General features: G+C 35.9%; 1 protein-coding gene across 1 annotated transcript in view; it reads left to right on the forward strand.

The window, feature by feature from the left end:
* CADPS2 (calcium dependent secretion activator 2) overlaps positions 1–18,369 on the forward strand; it is a 313,185-nt gene that overhangs the window by 264,674 nt on the left and 30,142 nt on the right. Inside the window, 6 exon segments of the mRNA XM_040549796.1 lie at positions 2,535–2,690; positions 4,296–4,443; positions 5,458–5,472; positions 11,042–11,116; positions 14,498–14,581; positions 14,699–14,731. Coding sequence (XP_040405730.1) covers positions 2,535–2,690; positions 4,296–4,443; positions 5,458–5,472; positions 11,042–11,116; positions 14,498–14,581; positions 14,699–14,731 — 511 coding nt within the window.

The raw sequence follows: 18,369 nt of genomic DNA on the forward strand, positions 1-18,369 counted from the left end.
CCAGAAAAAAAAATCTTAAAGTCCAAATAAAGCAAGTATCTGGTACAAACAGCAGTAACAAGTTGTTTGAAATCACTGTTCTCTGCAGCAGCAAGCAAACAAATTAGATATTTGTGCCTAGATGTGTGAACTAGGAAAGAATAGTTTATGTTGTAGCACTTCATTTTCCTTCCCCATCTGTTTAGTATAATACAGTAGTCAAATTCAAATGTCATTGGACGATGCTGAATAAAATATTGAAGAATGGAACATCAAAATCCTGTGAGAAGAGAATGAATGAATTAGTGGTTCTGACAGAATGAATTAGCGTTTCATGAACCTGTGTCTATTACCACATTTATTATAATTTGACACTTTACTTGGTAGTATAATAAAACCAAATTAAGTGGCTACCAGGGAGTGAACGTGCATAAGAATACATTGATGTTATTGAGAGCACATGAGTCCTCCTGAGTCTTAAAGAATTTCATTTGGAATTCCATTAGGATAAAAAGAAGAAATTATGGAGGGATAAAAAATGATAAAATTGTATGATCTGGTGATGAAAAAGAGTAGTTCTGTTTCTTGAGAAAGTATTCTTTGTTTTCTGGAAAATGTGCTCTTATCAACTGTAATATCGACTGGCATTGCCCCCAGTTCTGTCACTATATAATTCATCTTCTTTTACCCCATCTGTCTCAAAAATTGACTCCATCATTTTCAAATCAAATATTGCACATAATATAACATCTACAGCTTTACTCACTGACGGTGTACAATGCAGATATAATGAAATCTTCAGTATTTGATGTGATGTAACTTAAGAAACAGTCCAACAGAATTGTAGACTTTTTGAGGAGTTTTGGTGGTTTGTTATTGATATTTCTTAATTAAACATTGTGGTGTATAAAAGCACTCCCCACTCAGCTCTAACCTTAAGAGGTAACATCCCTGTGCAGACTGTAATCTTAGCTGTCTCCTGGGCCTTTTTCCTGTTTCTGCTGCTTTCTTTCAGGAGAACAGTACAATGTAAAATTAGCAATTACTGTTAAAAATAAGTGGGGAAAATACACATGGTAATATGCGAGGCCTGTTTGAAACTGTGGAATATCCTCCTGTGCGTAGTGAAGACATCAAAACATTTGACATTTAAGTCAGTCACTTGGGCCCAACCTTTTCCTTAGGCAGGGTATCAGTGCTCCCAGCTTCTCCCTGGCTCCCCTCTCCTCCTGGCCTGGCTGTCCTTTGTGGCACTGAGACAGCACAGCAGAAGACATCGATGGCTCTGAAGTAGTGGTAGCATGAAGACAGAGAGGAAAAGGGATGGCTGTGTGGATCTGGAAGATGGTGGGGTGCTGTAGGACCAAAGTAGTGCTCCTGCTGCATCCCTGCCACCTCTCCTAAGCCCTGAGCATGTGCAGTGCTTCAGGCCATGCTTCACATTACTACTTGCTGTCACGGCTTGCCTAGTGTGGCCTGGTGTTAGTGCTGCTGAGATATTAGAGGTCTTTTCTGCTTTTCATTTTGATTGCTTATTTTTTAACCTGACTCTCCCCAGTCCTCAACACTCTCAGCACTCACTGTCTCTTTCCATGAGAGCTGGGGTCACTTTACGCTTTGGCAATTGTGTTTTTTTGCCATGAGGTAGAAGAAAGAAAATTACAGTCGTGATACATTTAAGCTATTTGAATCTGAATTAAGACTGCCAGGCACTTATTGTTGTTTGTGTCACTAATATCCTGGAATGCTGTTCTGTGTAGTATTGTGATTCCCTAAGGCTTTAAAATACAAGACATTGTGAGAATATTAGTTAATTCACATTGACAGTGGAAGTGTAACCATACTTACTGCTAAGATTATCCTTAAGTTCCCGTGTTTTACAAGTAAATGTCTCAAAATTTAGCGCTTGGTTCAGGGCAGAAGAAGAACTTGAGAACATGGACGATCTGAGGTGATACAGAGCCATATTAATCCCCTGTTTTGTTTGTGCACAAATTTCTTTGAATGGTTTCTGTTTTTTTTTTTTTTTTTTTTTTTTTTTCCACTGAGATCTGATGTTATTCACTCTGTTTAAATTAATGAGTATTTATCAAGGGACTGTTTGTCTGGATATTTTTTCTACGATATTACTACTAGTGTCTTCGTTTCTTTGGCAGGTTTATTTACCTGAGTTATGAAAGAAAGAAAACGTATGCAAAATCTTAACCATTTTAAAAGGTCCTAACAAATTAATATTCATTTATCCTTAATTTTTCCAGTCTTGATCTGAAATTTGGGCTGCATCATTTCTCCATGTTCCCCATCATCCCACCTAGCCTCCCTTAACCTGCCATATTTCTCATCTTAAAGTTGGAATTATTTTAAATTTCCCATTACCATTTTTACATCCTCAGAATAAGAGCAACTGTACGATGAGATACAGTGAAATGAAGGAGGAAGATGGGGTGGTGATAAGGAAAACTTATTGTCCTAGATAATTTTGTGACAAATGGGATAGACACCCATACATTTATCTTCTGTCTCTTGGGGATTTTGTTTTGTTTTGTTTCTTATAGAAATGGCTCAGCTACATCAGAAGATCTTTTTTGGAAACTGGATGCTCTACAGATGTTTGTTTTTGATCTTCACTGGCCAGAACCAGAATTTGCCCACCATTTAGAACAGAGACTTAAACTCATGGCAACTGACATGATAGAAGCCTGCGTTAAAAGGTACAGTTGAAATGACCAATTGAAAATGGGGAGAGATTTGAAAATTAACATAGGAACAGTTATACTGGTGCACAGATGTACATCAGTACCAGAATCCTGTTTCCTGCAATGATCAGCAGCAGACGTATAGGGAAAGATCACAGGAATCAGGGCAAGTAGAAAGGGATCATGACATGTATTTCCCAGTACATGACAACCAGCAATTTGACAAAATCTGCAAAACAACAAGGAGAATTTCTACATATGTGAGCGGTCCCTTGGAAGTCAATGAATCACATCTTGTTTCCATTCCATATTTTTGGCAAATGCTAACAAATTTCAGAATTCTGCTGAAAAAAAAAATATATATATACATTTCAATTCTCCATTATGATGTTAGTCTTTACTTTCAGTTAATGATACTAGTTCATTTATCATTTTAGAGTACTACCTCTAAGAAAGATATTGAAAACTAAAGAGGATACAGCATTTCATGTAAGAAAGGAAGAGCATCTATGAACCATCCAACTAAAACTAAGTTTTATATCATTAAGTGTCAGGAAATTATACAGAAAACATAATGTTGTTTTTGTTTTGTTTTGTTTGTTTGCTTGTTTGTTTTCTTAACCTGCATGTTATAATTGTGGGTATATTCTTCTAAGTTATTCATAGGTGATCTGAAAAGATCTCTGCCATAGTTTTCAGTAAATGTCATTGAATTTAGAATAAATATCTGTATGTATAGAAAATTTACAGGGATCTCTTATTAGGTGCCTCAGAAGCCATGATTCCACATACATAGGGAAAATTTAGTCCAAACACATGAAAATACTGATTGAGAACAAATAAAATAACAGAATGAGGAAAAAGTAAAAAAAAAAAAAAAAGTTTGTAGACAATTCAACAGTCTCAAACAGAAAATTTAGAACACTAATATGGAGGGCTAAAGAAGAAGAAAACCTTTGATACTGGAATACCTGTTCCCATTTTGTAAAATACTGTGTCAATTTCTGCTATGCACATTTACAAATAAGGGTTGAAATAAAACATTTTTATATTTATGTATTCTGAACTATTAGCATTTATTTTATTGACATCACTCCTTATTTGTACTGGTGTAAGAATAGGTTTTTTTTTATTATGAATCTCATGATATATCTTATGTTTCAATATAAATATTCATATTTGCTTAATAATAAACTCTTTTGATGAGATTCCCTTTTCTAATAAAGGAGGATTTTTGAATTATATTTCTTAGAAGCAAGTACTTGTTATGGTAAACTACATTTTAACATAGAAGAGATGGAAAATGTTAGGTATTTTCATTGCTTTAAATCATTCTTAGTCACCATACAAGGAAGCATATTGTTGTCTAGTTGGCAAGAAGATAATACTTTTATTATTCAAATGCATTAGCTGAAGCAGTGAAGAACCTTGAGATTACCATCAACACAATTGTTTATTGAATGGGTGGATATTCTGCATTTACAGAATTTCATTTCTAAAATCTCCTCACGTGCATGTATATCGTTAAGTACACATGTTTAGTAAGGTTTATACATTTCTGTATTGGTTGTTCAAAATTCTCAGAGAGACTCATTTTATGAATCGTGTTTTAATAAACAGAACAAGAATTGCATTTGAACTCAAGCTGCAAAAGACAAACAAATCAACAGACTTGCGTATTCCTTCTTCTCTGTGTACAATGTTTAATGTCTTAGTTGATGCCAAAAAACAGACAGCTAAACTCTGCATTTTGGATGGAGGGCAAGAGGTAAGTGAAATTTTGTATGCTTAATTCCTATGTTCAGTTAATCCGAAATGTCTCACTCCATGGACTGTCTTTAGTAGATTAATTTCAAATCAACTGAAAGGTGTCATGTAGCACTCTGTACAAGAGCTTGCATAGACTGCTCCTTAGAAGCATCACTCAAGACACTACCCCTCATCCTCCACCAGAGAAGACACAGAGTGCTTCCGTAATTTATTTGCTGTGACCTGTAAGTCTGTAGACAATCAGAGGATTTCTTGATTCACAGCCACTCTGGGAATTTCTCTTAAATTACAGCAGATCATCAGCCCTCTTCAGGACTCTTTTGTAATAGTAAAATAGAGCCAAAACATTGTCCTTTGCAGCCAGGTTTTAATTGAGTAAGATTTGTTTTAATTGGCTCATACACTTAGTATTCATGTCTGTGAACATGCTGAAAATAGAGGAAAGAAATAATCAGCTAATTTAATGGGATTTTTTATTTGATTTCCAATGTCAGAGACCATTTTGGTAGTCGTCTGCTACTGGGTTTGTAGATTCTCCACAGCTGAAGCACTGATGTATTTTTGAAGGAAATACAGGCTTCACTGACTACTGTACTTCCCATTTTGTCACTCTCAGCAGGAATAATACGCAAAGTGAAAAAGGGCTTACTGTGTACACTAGTGAGATTACCAGCATAAAATTAAAACTGTTCTTGCTATGCATTAGTACTAATGCATTAGTGTAATCTTGTTTTGGAGAGATGGTAAAAATATTTGTCAGAACTTGGCAACAAAAAAATGTCTGCTTTGGACAGGTTTACATTAGGTTGTTTGGTCATATTGTTTATGTTGATTTTCCCATTTCTGTACTGTGCTTTTCATTTTATTGATTCATCTTTTTGAGTTAGTGTATTCAATGTAATTGTCTTTTTTTTTTTTTTTTTTTTTTTCCAATTCAATGAGACATTCATCATTTCCCTGTTCTACCTTGTCATCTTTATTTTTCCTTTTGGTTTTCTGTGACATGAACCAGTTTGCTAGTCAATGGGTAAGTGTTTTTTCATTGTTTTTTAGCCTACATTTTTTCTTTGGTTATTAACTGCCATTTTTTATTTTAAGGGGAAATAGTGGTGATTTTGTTGTTGTTGTTTGCTAACCTAGCCCTAGAAATTCCCTTACAGACTGACCTTGCTAGATCATCAGCTTCTAAATTCTACTTTCCTCATTCATCCTCTTAAGGTTGTTCCAGATGAATTCTTCACTCTTCTTTTCAGAAGAAGAGTGTCATATTTTACTGCATTACAAAGTAAAGAGACTCTTGCGCCTCTCGGTGAAGCAAAATAGCACCCAACAACTTGTTTCATGCTCATCAGAATTTAACCACAACTAGCAACTGTTCACCATAGATGTTGCTGCCTGGTTCATCTTTTACTTAGTGTCTGAGCAGTAACCTGCACATGTGTGCATGCCCTTCTTGAGGAAAGAGCAATACCAATGCCACCATAAAGACCTGCAGAGAGATGCTATAGCCTCATTTTCTGCAATCACACCATCCCCTTCACCTGCTCTGCATTGTATCTCCTGCATTTTCAGCCTGTCCCCCTCAGAAACAAAGTTCAGCATTCACAGATACCTTTTGGACTGCAGACCCTCACCATATTCTCTTCTGAAATCTCCTCTTTCTGTAGATTTTCAAGCTCCATCATTCATTTCAAGCTCTGTCAACCTCCAAACAGAAATACAGCCCTTATTCTCTGCTAGGTCTGACCATGACTCCAAATGCTTCCAGTGCGCTTTTTTTTTTTTTTTTTTAACCTGTGATAAAATATATACTTATTTCAAAGTCCCCAGAGAAATCGTCATCCCCGTTCATCTAATTAACCAAAAGAATCTCAAATTCTTCAGGTACCAGAAATTATCAGGCAATGTGGAAACTTTCTTTCTCATGAACTTTGAGTTTCTTCCATTCACAAGGCTGTTTCAGAATAATAATAAAAAATAGGCTTTTCAGTCTCTTGTAGTTGATATCATAGTTGCTTGAAATGCTTGAAGATTTCTTGGGTGAAATAATTTGGGAATCTGTCCATCTGCCAAAGAAGGCAGAAGAGCATTTCATGACATAGACAGTTGCATTTCTGGCTCCTCTATAGGAGCTCTGGCATTTCCAATTACTCCTACTTGGCCTCTTCGTTTTGATCTCTGATTTGGTGCTTTACGCCAGTCAAGAAAAGGTTACCATTAGGCCTGAGTAAAAAACAAATATATTAAAGGGCTTTTCATTCATCTAAAACTCAACACTGAATATCCATATGACAATTCCTAGAACTTACTCTCCAGGTGATGGAAGGTGTTATTTCATTAAATGGATAGACTTAAACATCTCTTTGAATACAGCATGATCTTTTCAGTCAATATGCAGAGCTATAAGCAGTTGTATAATTTGTTCAGTTAGAGTCAGCTGCAGAAGTTTTCACCCTTTGTTGTCAGATAGGAGGGAATTGTTACTTACTCTATCATTAGGGCATTCTGGTCGTGGTCACCAGTGACAGCACCCTGAGTTTAGAGTTTAAGTTTGATTGAGTCTCCTAGTTTTCCTATGTTACTTCATTTAGTGCTCAGCATATTCCCAAATGTCCTCCAGGTAAGTCCATTCTTAGAAAGAATCCCCAAGTCTGCCATTGAGAAAGACTCCACTCCTTCCCTTTTTCATATCATTTTAAAAGCTAAGAGAAGCATAGCGTTATTTGGATACAGCCACAACCAGTACATTGTGTTCAAAGAGGCTGGATACCTTCTTCATTGGTTGGCAGACGCCTTAAGAGGGTTTGAGAAGCAACGTCCAAAGGAGAATTGCCTTTTCTCAGATTAACTGTGGTCCCTGTAGCCTTCTTCATAGCCAGCTGTGGTGCCCACAGCTTTCTTCATAGCCAGCAGAATGGCAATTCATGGGGCACAGCGGAAGGGTACAGTGACACACACAGCTAAGTAACATACCAGTTGCTGCTATTTTCCAAACAGTTGCCTGTTCAGCTTCTTAGTTTCAGTGAATGTAATTTCATAAATTTTGGAGTAGTTGCATGCTGAACAGTATCCCACATCCTTCTTTTCTGAATCAGAAGCCAACAGCCCATGTATCCTGAATCAAATGAATAAGCAGCAGTAAGGGAGACCTTTTTTGTCACACAACATTCATTCATCCAGAGATTTTTCAGCCTTTGTTATTTGGGATAAATAATTTGAAGCCTATTAACTTTACAATCTAGATGCTGCAGTATTTTAGTAACATTCATGTTTTTGATTATGGTAGACACACAATCACACAGGAAATGTTGCTGGAGGCAAGACTCAAGCAGAATGTATTTCTGGGCCCTCTTAGATAGACAAGTAGTTACATATAAGCAGGTGTTTATTTGTTGTTTTGTGTAACTGGGTAGTATGAATGGAGTAAATGCCATTGGTCTGTACTTTTCAGTGCTCATAGCAGAATGGACACAGAAATATTTCAGTTGTTTCAGAGTTCCAGCCTCCTTGTCATGCTCATAAAAGGAGACACTACTTTTCTTTTTGGGGAAAAAGGAGTAATGTGCCATTTCAGTGGAATATGCCACAGCTAGTGCTGTGGATATTGATAGGGAAAAAAAAAAAAAAGGAAAAAAAAAAACACAAGGAAAAGTGGACTTTGGTGGACTTTGATTTGATAGGCTTTGTTTCTAAAGCTATTTTGGTTCATAAAATTCAAAGGCTCATTTAACTGCATAAATTGTAGAGGTTTATAGCTGATTTGATAGCAAAAGTGCAGAAGAAATTTAATATGCAGGTAGTTGCCAATATGCCAATATGTTGGCAGTAACCCTTTTGGTTCAGATGGTCACGTGCAATTTATTTTCAGAGCCATCCAACCTTAAAACAAGCAAAAAAAAATATTGAAAAGCTTTTTTTTTATTCTTTTGTTAAAAAAAAAAAGTAATTAAAAAAGTCAACTCCAATATTGGGATAGTGAGGGAACAGAACAGATTGCCGTACTGAGCAAGTTACCATTCTCAGCTGATCACCATAGGATTTAGGAACGAACTCTTCTGTTCCCAAAAGTACAGTTGTCCAAAGGCACTAAAATACTTTGTCCCCTTTCAAATATCAGTACTGGGCCTGTTACTAGGAACATAGAGACAAATTTTGAAGACCAGCTAGAAAGTCATTTTGGCTTATGTCCCATGACACTTTGCAGCTAAGCATGGTTTTGTCCAATGTACCTCCTATAGCTGCAGCTGTTCATATTTTACTGAGAGTTACTCAAGGGCAGCTGGAAAGCCGGAACTAGATTCTGCATTATCCCAAGATCCTTCAGGGACTTTGGGATCACACTGAAAGACATCATGCACATCATGCATTCAAACCATTCAGCTGTGGGAGCTGACATGTCTAGGTTCAGACTCCACATGGACCATGATCACATCAGCCAGCAGAGGAATATAAGGGCACAACTATCCACAAATGTATTTGGAAAAGGGGTGAGGATTTGTCTGCTCTCACAGAGTAAGCTTGGCAGAAGTAGAAAAGCTGGAGTCCTTTGGGTGCTGATTTTGGGATTGTGCATACTACCTTGTTAGCTCTTACAATTTTATCTTGAATTCTACAATATTTGTAATCTTCCTAATTCTACAATATTTGTAATCTTCCTAAAGCCTATCATCTGGAGTCAAATAATCTTCCATGAGGATCTGAAAATTTGTTTTGTCAGGGGTGACTGTTTTGATGGAAGTTGGCACTGGAGAGGAGTGGGTTAAAAGAATTTCTGATCTCATGGTTTGCAAAATAAATCTTGGAAAAAAAAATGAATGAAATTCAGGTTTAAAAAGTCAAATCTTATTTCTAAAAAAAATCAGTTTTGGAAGCTTTTCCTTGGTCACATAGTGAAGTTACTTACAGATTATATTCCATTGACACAAAATCATATTTTCCCTGTGATGATAGAAAAAATAATAATAAAAAAGCAAAAATGTAGGAACTGATTTTAGCTTATACATAGATCCATGAATTTAATGTGTGGTTGGGGTAAATTTGCAGATGCTTTATGGGAGGGACCACAGTGATTTTTCACAGATTATAGGAATATGTATGGTTTTGACATACATCTGTGGTAATATAATAATTTATTGTTTTTAGAGACTAAGAAATCATTGTCTTCTGAAGACTCTGTAAACCACAATGTCGCAGACAGTTTTTGGATCATTTATGTCCTTAGCAGATCTTGGTCAAGGCATTAATATGGTTAGAATCAGTTATATATGGAACTATGGAAAGTTCTTTAATGTATTTATTACTTTCTTTTGCTCTTCCGAATTGTTGGCTCATATTTGTCTGAGACCTGTATTCATGTTTTCCAAGTGTTCTTAAACTTTTGCGAAGAAGTTAAAACCAAAACTTAACACACATTAAGAACAGTAGTTAGTATGTGGAACAGATACACATGCATGGGTAAACACATTTCATAGTTTTATTTTCTCTTAATTTGAATGCAAGTTTAGTAGGTGTACCGTTTAGAAAATCATTCCTAAATATATTAAACAGCTCAGATTTAATGTTTTGATTTGTATGGCAACTCTGAGACAGGTGAAAAATAGCCTTTAAAAACTCTGAAAACTATTCAGCTGGCAGCTGCTAAGTTAGGCTAATGTTTGTACTGACCTCAGTACTTTTACTCTGAGCATTATGCTGTTAGCTGTTCCAAGTAGCCTTGAACTATGAAGATAGGGTTAGTCTTTACAAGTCACATTTTCTGTGAAGTGGCTACTGGGGACAATCTTTACTGTCAGATAAATGTTTCTAAGGAAGAATTACTGTTTAAATTGATGTGCCTCCTTGACAGAATGGGATCCCTAGTTCCTGTTAATTTCAGGAGGGAACTCTGTAGTATTATCTAAAAAGTCTTTCAGATTTATTTTAAAAGCATTTACTTAAAGGCACCTTCTTTATGAAAAAGAAAAAGACTATTGAGAATGAAGTCTGTTTTATTATGCCTTTTATGGCCTATTAATTTGTTACCATCTATTCTGCTTTGTTGATGAAATTTTAATTTTGCCCTTGCTTGAGCATATTGTAAGATTTGTATAAACTGCAGCTCACTGTGCTAACAGAAAGGCTCTTTTAGGGTGAACAATTGAAGCTCGTTTTATTCCTGCAGGACATTTAAAATAACTTATGAATGAGAGTTGTCAGACATGAAATGCTGTATTAATTAAATCTTATTCTAGTCTTTTTGCTTCTCCAGCTAAACCAACCCTTTAGAAAAAAATACATGGCCACCTTAATTATATAGGAGAAGACAAAAAGTATCCTTCACATTCCTTCGCCTGAATAAGAATAAGAACTCAATTCATCTAAATAATAACCCCATTAGCTGCTTAACTCAACAGTGTACATGGGAAAATTTTCAACACAGAATGTAAGAAAGTGTTGATTGGGTGGATCGTTTTCAAGGGTTTGTTCTTCTGATGTTCAAAATGATAATTTTAAGTAAATCTGATCTGGCAGGGTTATCAGCTTTGTACCATTTATGACTTATGACAAAAGTGTGTGTTCATATACATACTAATGCTTCTTTATCTTTTGAAAAACAGCAACAGTACCATTCAAAAATAGATGACTTGGTTGAAGAAACTGTTAAAGAAATTATTTCACTTCTTGTTTCAAAGGTAAAACAATTTAGATTTTAATTTATAATAAAGTAGAAAATCTCTCTCTAATTACCAAACTTTTAAAATGTCTTTAAGTATTGTACAGGTTTGCTATAGACAATGAGCTGGCGGGGGGTGGGGGTGGGGATGAGGGGAAATAACATGATTTGTAAAGCAGAGTCATCCAAATAATATTGAATTTACAAAATTAAATTTTATAACCCATTAGGTAGAAAATTTCTATGCAACTTCCTAATCAGATAGAACTGGTAAGACATGATTATGTCAATATTATCTTAGGTAATAGCATGTTCTACTTTTTGTTTATTTTTTCACATGAAAACTTTCTGTCCATCATCAAGTAGTATTTAAATTACTTTTATAGAGAGATGAACAACATCTAGAGTATTGGTATAACTTTTTAATGAGATTTTACTTCACAAACCATTTAATTTAAAAATAATATATATTAATATATGTTTTATATGAAAATATGTTTGGAGAATACACGAAGAAAACCTAAATAATGTCTTGTGTTACTGTAGGACTCCAGTAAAAGTCTTAAGTGCTTAATATAAAAGAAAAAGCTTTTAGTCACTAATTGTTTGAAGGACATGGCAAATAATGACAGAACAGAAACATTTTACAAGATGTTTTGCAATCTGTGAATTACAAATTACCCAGAAATAACTGATTTTCAGAGTAGGAGAAATTAACCATGCACAAATTGTGAGTTAGTGAGAAAAACTAAGACGGTGGTCATATTTTCATTATGCTTTTGTTTTCATTTATTAGAGCTTGCAGGCAGGGGCTGAGGGGGAGGAAGAATCTCCTTTCAGATTGACCTCCACCATGCTTGCACATGAGTTGAAGAGGAAGGTTTTGTAGAATTCTTATAGAAGTTTAAGCAAAATGTGTCCACTTGTTGATAAATGTGTAAAAAAAAAATATAGATTTTCTTCTCTAACATGGTGTATTAATGTAAAAATAACTACAGTGGTTCGACTTGGCATTGTTGAGATTTATAGTTTGTCATCATTCTGAACAAACCTGTCAGGCTTTTTTAGAATTATTGAAGAGGGGGGGGGCATTTAATCACAGCAAATTATGCTATTAGAAGTTAATCCTTTTGATATATTTTTAATATATCTGGAATTACAGAACAAGGAGGAAAATAATCATATTCCTTCTGGATATATATACGAATGCTAGAGATGATTGCCATCAGTGAAGAGAGATTTGCATTATTAGTTATCACATGGACTATTACGAGAGGTTGAAATCTCAGAACAGAAAGCAAATATTTTGTGTCCTTGACTGATCATTAGGAGCTTAACCAATCTCTCCTCACTTGAGATATGAAATGCCAGTGACATCCTGATTGCTTCTGTTTCAAAGTGGAAAGCCTCTGAGGAAGGCTGATGTTTCACTCTTGGTTTTGGCCAGGAAAAAAGCACATCAACGTGCATAATATCCCTGCAAGTTCATTTTTTTCATCATATATTTTCATTACTCTTTAGTTTTTGCTTCTGTATTATTTCCTTTGTATTCCAGTGGAATAAGTGTTTCAATATTTGTTTTTAGCTGCAAGCCATCTATGGAAATGAGAAGAGTACTTTCACTCCAGTGAGACTCTACTTAGTAAAGATTAGACTGTGAATTTTATATGCAAGACTTCCAAGCTAAAGCATTTAACAAATGACAGGAATAACACTAAAAGCACAGCATGTCTCAAGGTAACCAGCTCAGAGAATCGGAGGTATAGGCAGAAATGTTCTGAGAGCTTCACAAGTCTGTACAGTGAGATTTCAGAAAACAAGTTTCCAGCTTCATAACTACCCCTTTCATTTAAATGGACATCCTTGACACTGCAGTGTTTTGCTTTCTGATCCTTTGTGTCCCACTTGTATTGGAACCATTTGTTGGCAATGTGGACACCATATTGTTTGTAATATTAGCCCCTTCCATAGTGAATATTTGCACAATAAGATTTCACACCCTTTTGCAGAAAGCATCCTTGCCAGTCAGATAAAACGAGTATGGGAGTCTGCAGCGCATGAGCAGTGGCTTCTCACAGACATGCAACAGCAAGACATAGAGATGGTATTTGGTCTAATAAAGGAACTGTAATTAAACTGTGCATGGGGTGCGGAAGCAACCACCATTCTCTCTGGTAGCTTGTGATGTGGTTTAATTCTTTGATCAGCGCCTGCATACTAGTGTCTTAATTAATCACTATAAATATGACAGGTTAGATTGATAAATGACAAATGTAGGCTTGCACTTGCTCCTGCTCCTTGAACTGTTAAGAGCAGGGCTTATTGTAAAGTGATGATCTCAGTTCCTCTGGAGGTGACACTGTTGTGACACTGTTACAGTGCCCATTAACAGCATGCCAGATGGAATTTTGTTCTGTCCTCACACTCATAAAATGATACTCGTGGTTGTGGGAATGACTGTGTTGGAGCAAGGGATGACTTTTAAAACAATCTTTATATAAACTGGAAGGCAATTCATATGTGTAAAATAAATGTGCACGCATACAGTGGCTGACATACTTTATGTCATACACCATGAATGACTTAAGCAACATAGCTTCACAGGAACATGAGAAAGGGATTTATTTGTATTAAGGCTATTTTGGAAAGTTTTAACATTTAGGCTGCAATTAATGCAATTAATACAATTAATAAGAGTTGTTTTTTTTTTGTCGGAAACAAATTTTGGCGAAAAGGTCTTTAGATGCCTCTTGCTGGGGAGGTCTGCTCCTCAGAGAGTCATAGGTGGAAGCACTGGGGAAAGGAATCCCACCATACCAGAGATGTGGGGCCTACATTTCTTGCCCCTTGTTGGCCATGCAGCAGTTGTTGCTGTTGCTGAAGACGAGCTGACAGAAATCACTAGTGCAATTACACTTCTGGATGAAATCAGCGCTGGGTTTCTTTCCAATAACAAAGATAAGAGGAACTTGATACTGAGATAATCAGCTTTAACAATTGTGTTCCATCATCTTTGAAACTGTGATCATAGAAACTGTGGTCCTAGAAAATAACGTGTGTTTTCTACCCAGAATACATACTGGGTACACACACTCCTGTATATAACCATGCAGTCTAGAGACAGCAAAGCGGTATGGGTTTTTAAGAAAAAGTGGGGTTTGGTTTCTATTTCTACAGTAGTTAAACAGTCATTTCTATCAGCTGGATCATCAGGGGAGCTGAAAAAAGAATGTTCTCCATGATTTCAGCACTGTGTGTGAGAGCAAGTGATCAAATTGTTGATCAAATCAGTTTGTCTTATTGAACAATAGAAGTCTGAGGAAGAAAAATTCACATTCTCATTCAAAATATTTACTTCTCATGTTGTGCATTTGGGTGTTGCTCTGTGCTTTTCCTGCAGGTTGTTTCAGTGTTAGAAGGTGTGCTGTCTAAATTGTCCAGATATGATGAAGGCACTTTCTTCTCATCGTTAGTTTCATTCACAGTAAGTGTTTGAATTCACAGTGTTTCTGTTCTTCTTTCTGTGCGTGATTCTAAAATCGCACACAATCTGTAGTAGTAAGCACTTACTGTGTGTTGTTTTATTTTTCATTTTCTAAAGGTGAAAGCAGCTGCAAAATATGTTGACGTTCCCGTAAGTACAACCTTTTTTTCCCCAGCGTTAATAATAATTCAAAAAATAGGGGTTTTGTTAGCCCACATTTTTTATTGTTGACATTTTGCTTTCCTACAGAGATTCATTATAGCTTTACACAGAGTATTAAACAACCACTACAACACTCAGAGGGCATTTCATTTCCCTTAAGCAATGAGTAACTCTCAAAGCAAAGCTTAGAAAGGTTATTCTCAATGCACTTTTTCAGTTGTGGAAGAGTGAGGATTGTAACCTAGATACTCTTTTGTGGGGGTCTTTCCATCATTTGGATACATTTTTCAATTGTGGAGGATAAGCAACAAGTAAAAGCATCATCCTTGCATATCCATTATTCATTAATTTCTTACGTTAGGACCCAATATGGCTTATTTAATCCCTTGCTTGCTAAATCTCTTTTTGATTTACCATTGTTTATGCAATGTTTCTGTGGTATGAACAAAAACTAAAAAGGGTTGCTGTTGGAGCTATTTTACACATAAAAACAAAATTCAGCTATTAGAATATTTTCATTAGAGTATTATAATAAATAATAAGTTGTTTTTCTACAATAAAGCACAGAAGTTATCAGACAAATATTGGCAATCACTTTCAAAAATATTCTTTGTTCTCTCACAAATCTGTATTCTCACTGATTTTAATGTGATTCTAAGACAATCATATTTGCCAAGCGTAGGAAAAAATGGTTAAAATTATGTTAATGATGTTACATAAATACAATTACAAACATAGAACCCCAAACACACTACACTATATGGTTGCTAGAAATTCTTTCAACAATTCTATACTCTCTCTTCCTCTCCCTCCTTATCATATAGCTGCACGTATGGAAGTGGCTTAAATGTGATCACAGTAGGTCCAGGGTTAAATACTTCTAAAAATGTTATTCTGTGCTTGGAATTCAATTCCTTGTAGTGATAGAAGGGTTATAGGTACCCCAAAGTGAAGCCCTCTCATTCGGTATAGTTTCAAATATGTGCGAGATTGCACTTTCTTAGATGACTGTGTTCTGCCCCCATACCCCATCTCAATTCAAAGATCTCACTGGTTCACCTTAGAGTTGTCCTTGGGGTCTTGAAAACTGGTGTATCTAGGGAAGAATGGGTTGGGGGCCAAAGGGATGTTGAGGGGTTTTGTTTGTTTGTTTGTTTTTTTAAGTGTGTGAATTCAACAGAATTTTTTATCTTTGATTTCAGGCTGAATATTTGTCAAAGAGGGAAAAATGTGCTGTTTTGTAGTGAAATGAGAAGGAGTTAACTTTTAAAATAGACAAGAGCTGTTAGGAGAAAATTAAAGTAGTACTGAGCAGAATGTTTTAGAGATAAGGATGAGAGGGAAAGGGGATACAAAAAGTGAAAGGTAAATCAAAATAGAAGTAAAGGATTAAGAAAGAAGAAGGACATTCTTGGATGGTTCTTGGTCATTTCAAGGAGAAGGTTAATTCTATTAATACAGGCAACTTAGACATTAAGTTTTGTGACACAAGGATGGCATTCTTCAGCTTCTCAGGGCCAGGATGGGAAATGTGGACTCAGACTTGCAGTTTGTGTGGCAGATAATTTAGCAAAAATGTTCAGTGTTGCTATCCGCCCTTATGTTCATTAATCTTTCCAGAAAATTGTGAATAAATCCATTAATATATATATATATCTTTTGGTTTTAACCTGTTTAAGAAAACGTTCAACATAAGTCTCCATTTTTCAGAATGTTCTTTTAGGAAGTGGTATGTGCACAGTCACAAGGAACTCTAATTGTTTTCCCCAACCACAGTGTACCGGGATATATGAACACTATGTCTGGTTTAGTAACTGAAATACCAACAGAAATGTTAGGAACAGTGCAAAACAACCCAGACTAAGAAAAGTAGTGACAATGATAGTTTATGATTTCCTAAAAACAATAATGGAAAGATCTAGTTGCTATTATGCTGTTTTTGTTGGTAATTGTCACAGTATGCTATGCTCTGAAGTGAAAGAAATGGTAGCTGCTGTGCATGTAAAACAAATCAAATGTTTGGAGAAAAATGGCACAAACATTACAAATATTAGCATTACATCAAGGATACAATTTGTCCTCTTGGTCATGTTCTGCTTTGTTGTTTGGGAATACAGGAGCTGATTTAGATTACATAAAAAATAAAAATAAAAAAACTCACACAAATCTGATATAACTGTTAGTTTCTCTTAAAGCCCAAACAGTCATTAGGAGATGCAGAAGTAAAACCTATTTTTTTTCTTTCTTTAACGTTCTGTTCACATAGCCAGTTAATTAATGAGAATAGGGAAAGAATGCAGTACAATTGAGGGCAAAAATATGTATTAATCTCAAATGATTACTATTCCTAAATCATTTGGATAATTTCATTGTGTTCAGTTTCTCATCGTGTAAGTCAGTTTTGCACACAAATAATTGTGTATCTAGCTCGTCATTTCTATACACATTTGCCTCATTTACAAATATAACCAGAGCAATTACTTATACAAATTGAGCATCCAGTTACATGCATATTTATATACTTCTTTTTGTTCAGAAAGGTATGTTTAAATCCCTTTGTAGGAGCGAGTAATCTATGCCAGTCATTTAGAGGGCACAGAAGGAACCTAATCCTCCCACACTCCATGTAGGCCACCTGTCATACCAAGTGCACAGAGGCCAATTGAAGGACCCAGGGCTGACAGCAGTGCACAACTCGCACAATGCCAGGCCTCTTACTCTGCTGTTGCCTTTATGCAGGGATCAAAGGTATGAAAAGGGGCCTCACACATGTGCCAGCATTTGACTTATGGGGTCCTGTAGAGGCCAAAGTAGGAACACTGCCTCCTACCAGGCAGATACACATCAGGACCTTCCAGACACCTCCATTTCCAAATATCACACTTGCACTGCACTGCCTATTTAACTGGTTTTAAGAAGCAAGCAACTTTTGTGTGACATGGGTGTTTACTAAGGTGTGGACATACTGTGCCATTCATTTTTTAAGCGGGGTTAGTTGGAGACCTCTGTTTAAAAATAAAGAGCACAGAATAGACATCTTCTCATGCTCACTGCTTTCCTACCATCCTCCTCCTCTGTATACCCAAACCTGGGAACCACCCCCTCTGCTTTTAAATCCATAAAAACAAGCTATTGCAGAATGCTCTGCATCATCTCTTTTAAGTCAGCAGTGTTTCTAAGATACCTCTTAAATGGAGATCAGAAAGACAGCAGCTAATGCATCAGAAAGTTAAAATAACATAGCAGAACATCATTATTGGGGGGAGAAAAAAAAGCAGAGTTTAATATCAGATTTTGTTGTAGTAACTATAGAATATTGAAGATCTTTTGTAGCACAGAATTCAGATCCTGGCGCAAACCCTTTCACTCCTCTGTTGCCCTGTGGTTTCAATGAAACTGTGCATAGATGAAAAAGTGTTTGCATAAACACCTGAAGAATCACAGCTTAAGTTCTGCAGGGCAGTTGTCTCTTAAAATACACACCTTAGCCCTTGCCAAGGTTGCTTTTTAATCTACAAGAAGATACATGACAGGCAGGGAAAATGCATCACATTTTTTACATTTAAGCACAATAGTATTTTTCATAACCATGTACGAATAAAACGCTACCTTTATAATGAACCAAT

Source organism: Cygnus olor, chromosome 1 (assembly GCF_009769625.2).
Source record: "Cygnus olor isolate bCygOlo1 chromosome 1, bCygOlo1.pri.v2, whole genome shotgun sequence".
In the NCBI taxonomy this organism is placed as follows: Eukaryota; Metazoa; Chordata; class Aves; order Anseriformes; family Anatidae; genus Cygnus; species Cygnus olor.